General features: G+C 34.7%; 1 protein-coding gene across 1 annotated transcript; it reads left to right on the plus strand.

The window, feature by feature from the left end:
* Positions 1-1,644: 1,644 nt before the first annotated feature.
* Positions 1,645-1,983, plus strand: LOC116337897 (the record flags this gene model as incomplete). The annotated part of the gene is made up of 1 exon (XM_031762843.1): positions 1,645-1,983. A coding segment is annotated over one exon (339 nt), but the record flags the coding sequence as incomplete, so codon positions are not given.
* Positions 1,984-5,206: the final 3,223 nt, after the last annotated feature.

The raw sequence follows: 5,206 nt of genomic DNA on the forward strand, positions 1-5,206 counted from the left end.
TACGTAGGCGACTATTTAAGTTTCTTCAATATGTATGTTTTAGTATTGCCCGATGCAAACCATTGTCATATTCGTTAAGTTTAACATTTTGTAGCATAAACGTTCTCAGAACGTTTTGTCATTCGATCGTTATTTGTATTGTTTACCGTAACATGTAAATTGCGTCTCAGCCAAAAAATGAATTTTACTCGTGAACATTTTCGAGCGATTATTTTTTTCCACTTTCGATTGGGTGTATCACAACAACAGTGTTTTGATCAACTTCATTTGGCCTTTGGCGATGAAGTACCAAGTCTTCGGACAATTTATAATTGGTACAACGAATTCAAGCGCGGTCGCCTATCGCTCATCGACGAGTTCCGCGAAGGTTGTCCAAAATCAGTTGTTGTACCAGAAAACATCGATGCTGTCAGAAATATGATAATGGAAGATCGTCATGTAACATATCACGAGATTGAGGCATCCCTGGGCATTAGTGCGACCAGCGTATTTAAGATTTTACATGAACATTTAGCTGTCAGAAAGATTTGCTCTCGTTGGATACCACATAATTTGACAATCGCTCAAAAAAAGGCTCGTGTCGATTGGTGTAAACAAATGCTCAAGAAATTTAATCGTGGTGTTTCAAAATCCGTGTATTTTATCGTCACTGGTGACGAATCATGGATCTACGCGTATGAGCCCGAAACTAAACAGCAGTCGACTGTATGGGTCTTTCAAAGTGAAGATAACCCAACAAAAGTTGTTCGAGCTCGAAGTGTTGCGAAGCAAATGGTCGCCTGTTTTTTCGCGATAAGTGGTCATGTGGCAACAGTTCCACTAGAGGCTCGTAAGACCGTCAATTCTGATTGGTACACCACCATTTGTTTGCCCGAAGTGTTTGATGAAATAAGAAAAAACAACCGTCGTCGCAAAATAATTCTTCATCATGATAATGCGAGCTCTCACACATCTCATCAAACAGTCGATTATTTGACCGGTCAAAAGATCGATTTAATGGGTCATCCGCCGTACAGTCCTGATTTGGCACCCAACGATTTCTTTTTATTCCCGAGCGTGAAGAATAAACTGCGTGGTCAACGATTTTCATCGCCCGAAGAAGCAGTTGATGCGTTCAAAACACACGTTTTGGAGATATCACTTTCGGAGTGGCATGAATGCTATGACAAATGGTTCGAGCGAATGCAAAAGTGTATTTATCATCATGGCGAATATTTTGAAAAACAATAAAACCATTTTCGATGAAACCCCATTGTCTTATATATGTTTTTGAAAAAACTTAAATTGTGACCCTCGTATTTGGCTCGGTTAAAAAAATGCAATCTGTCAAGTCAGCTGTCAACCTCTTTCCAAAAACATTAACCATTTGATGAATCAAGACGATGGACCAATTAAAGATCCTATTTTTAACACTTTTTGAGTATTTGAGTTTTGCATAAGAATCCATTGAAAATATTGTCAACAATTTAAATCCGATGTCGAATGGAATATCAAGTAACTTTTGTTTTTCAATCATTCAAATATATTTAGCAAATTCAGTTGTTTCCTATAACTCGCTGAGGATGAAAGCATTGCTTTCGAAATGCGCATCTGAGAATTTTACAATTCTTAATAGTGTAATATTTGTTGTTTTTCAATAAAAAGATAATAATAATTATTTGGGTGTTAGGCGTCGTTTGCGTGAAGCAATTCGAAAAAAGCGACCGGAATTATGGACAGACAACTCGTGGTTTTTGCATCACGATAATGCACCGGCTCTTACTGCATTAGTTATTCGTGATCATTTCGCCAAAAATTCAACTCATATCGTTCCGCCTGACTTAGCACCATGTGTCTTATGGCTATTTTCTAAACTCAAAAGACCACTCCGGGGACACCGTTCCGAGTTGATAGAAGAGATTCAACGCGAATCGCTACGTGTTTTGAAGGCTATACCAGAAAGTGACTTCACACACTGTTTCGAGGACTGGAAAAAACGTTGGCGTATGTGCATTGCAGCCGGGGGGAATACTTTGAAGGCGACGAAATCGATTTTGAAGAATAAATAAAGAGTTTTCATTTTATTAATAAATGACCGGTATTTTTTGTCCACAATAGTATATGAAAATATACGTCGGGCACTGAGTGCCCCAAAGACGAAATGACCATCTTCTTTTTGCCGGCCATGGTATCGAAAACCATGGTGTGAATAGATGCATATTTTATATTTTTGAGTATGAACAGAGGCCGTCAACATGAAAAAAAACGGAGTGTAGTGATGTTTGATGACAAAAATGGTTTAATTTTAGTTTAAAATTTTGCTCGGGCACTGAGTGCCCGATGGACGGTTTTAGGGTTAATTATTCGATCCGATGAAAAATACCGCAGGTTCCAAGTTGAACTCCAGTAGAGGACGTCAAATGACACCAAATACCCACTACTACTAAAGTTTGATAGCTTAACAAACACCAAAGTGGGTCCAATCTATTCAGCAACATTCTGAGATGTTTCACCACACTTATCAGCCATATCTTTGCTTGAACGCTAATTTAAAAAAAAAAGCCATGTTTTATGACATCACGATTAGACTGGCCCCCAAAACACAAAAGTTAACATTTTTTCGCTCTCACCCCGGATTACTTTTTCATATGGTGTGGAAATAACGTGTGTAAAGTTTCATACCGATAGCTCAACGCTAGATGATTTCAGTTAAAATAAAAATATCTTCGCACAGCCATATCGACTAAAAATTGATGGTAATCGTCATTTTCCATCAAATACTTGCCACTGGTGAAGTTTCAAGCGATTTGGATAAAAATAAAACACATTTCCATGCAAAAATTTCAATCATTTCACCAAAAATGAAGGTTTTGTACCAAAAGTACGACAAACCTCCACAAATTAATCTTATTTGAAGCTAGAATACTTTCAGAGCAAAACTAATGTGATTCCACTTTGGTATACATCCATTTGAATGCATTGTTAGCATTGGAAATTGGAAACACTGTCGTTAGCATTGCAAATTGTGAGCAACGAACGTGGGGCCATAATATGAATATGAAACATGATTTTGCCGAACTATAATTCACTTCTAAACCTATTTCAATGACAGAATTCGATCAATTTTGACTGAATAAACAATATCAATGCTTTCTAGCCTGATTTGCGAATTTCTATACTAGCCGAGGTGAAGGTATGTTTTCAACTTGCAATAGAAAATGGATCATTTTATGAAGAGCCAAAAGTGACATTCAATTGGTTTTAAATCATAAATTTTAAGCTGAAATCGACAGAAAATTATGAAATATATTATAATGATAGTTTTCCAGTTATAAGATGCGTTCAAATGGATGTATACCAAAGTGGAATCACATTAGTTTTGCTCTGAAATTATTCTAACTTCAAATGAGATTAATTTGTGGAGGTCTGTCGTACCTTTGGTACAAAACCTTCATTTTTGGTCAAATTTTGAAAAGTTTGCATGGAAATGTGTTTTATTTTTATCCTAATCGTTTGAAACCTCACCAGTGGCAATTGTTTGATGGAAAATGACGATTACTATCAATTTTTAGTCGATGTGGTTGTGCAAAGATATTTTTATTTTAACTGAAAACATAATTTTTCAATAAATTCACATAATGACCTACCGAGCTCTTGCGGCACTATCTATCTAGCATTGAGCTATCGGAAAGAAACTTTACACACGAGAGCGAAAAAATTTCAACTTTTGTGTTTTGGGGACCAGTCTAATCACGATATTCTTTTGTTCTTCAAACCAATGTAAACAAATAATTGAAATGTTGAAGCATTTTAAGTTGAAATTTTCAACAGTGAAAGTTGGAAGGTTGGTAGTTCTTAAAAATCACATGGTATTCTATTACATCGCCATTCATATCTCAGACCATGTAGTAAATTAAATATCATTAATATAAACTTCATTTTTTTGTTTTTTATGACAGGCAATCACGCAGGATAAACAAGATCTTCGTAATATGTACCAATGTCCAGTCTATAAAACTCGGTATATAAACTGTCCTAGTATTTTCAAGTTTAAAAACGAAAGAGACTAGACTAATCATTCATACCTAATTCGGAGTCAAGGAATCCTTTGGTGGTATTTGTTTTGGTTGGTTCGTGACTTCATACAAATGGTTTTATTTTGGGCTAAATGAAGTGTCTCTTAACCAGTTTTTGTGAAAGGCACAAGAAAATCAAATTTTACATTTCTTTTAAGATATGATGAAATTTGGATATGTTTTCGAAACACAAATATGTTTTAACCTATTTTTTTCAAGGTAAATAATAAAAGTAGAATAATAAATGCGCTTAGAATAAAAGTAGATAATGGTAGAAAGTTAAAAAAAATTTCAGTCATAAAGTTCAGTGAAAATAATACTCTATCAAGAACAAATAAAAAATAAAGAGTCTTACGGGAGTAAGACGAACTTTTCCGTACGGTGGTAGTTGCATATTTTATTAAGCAAGTTCGAAATAATATTTGTTCAATTTTTCAAGCCTTTCATGTGGCGTAAAGTTCGAGACCAAAAAATATGTTCAAACCTTGACATCGAAATATTCTTTAATTTAATAGCAGAAGTACTCGAGAAAAGATTTTACTTTTCCGCACACCTAGTGTAGGGAAGGTATTGTATTAGGGCAAAAAATTAAAGTCATCCCAAAACATGTTTTCTATGCATATTTAATGTAGAAAACACGATTGGAGATGATTTTGGGGCATATTAATGTGCGTCGCTGTGTGTGATGTGTCCTGTGTCCTGTGTCCTGTGTCCTGTGGCGTGTTGCCAAAATTTGTTAACACGATTAATCCTCTTCCAAAAACTCAATTCAAATTCTGACTTTGCAGGATGATTTGGGACTACTAGGAGACGTATTGATTAGGTTTTGATCTATCTTTTATAGAGTTCATTTGACAGGTTGCACTTTTTTTTGTCGCAGAAAAAATAATAAAATAAAATTAATTGAAATCGATTTTAAAAATAAAAAAACAAATAAAATAGTAATACAACTGATATTAAATTGAAGAACAAGAAAAAACACAGCAGGAAATAGTGAAGTTTTATCAAAAAACTGGAAAATAAAAACAGTAAATAGTATTGAAAAATTTCAGTTCGTGTTGTTGTTGTTATTTAATATAAAAAAAATGACAATTCATTCTTTTATATATAATAATAACTGCACCGAACAGCGTTCCTTCGCCTTGGTGGTT

Source organism: Contarinia nasturtii, unplaced genomic scaffold, assembly GCF_009176525.2.
Source record: "Contarinia nasturtii isolate CC-2019 unplaced genomic scaffold, AAFC_CNas_1.1 Cnas_scaffold_338, whole genome shotgun sequence".
Classification (NCBI taxonomy): domain Eukaryota; kingdom Metazoa; phylum Arthropoda; class Insecta; order Diptera; family Cecidomyiidae; genus Contarinia; species Contarinia nasturtii.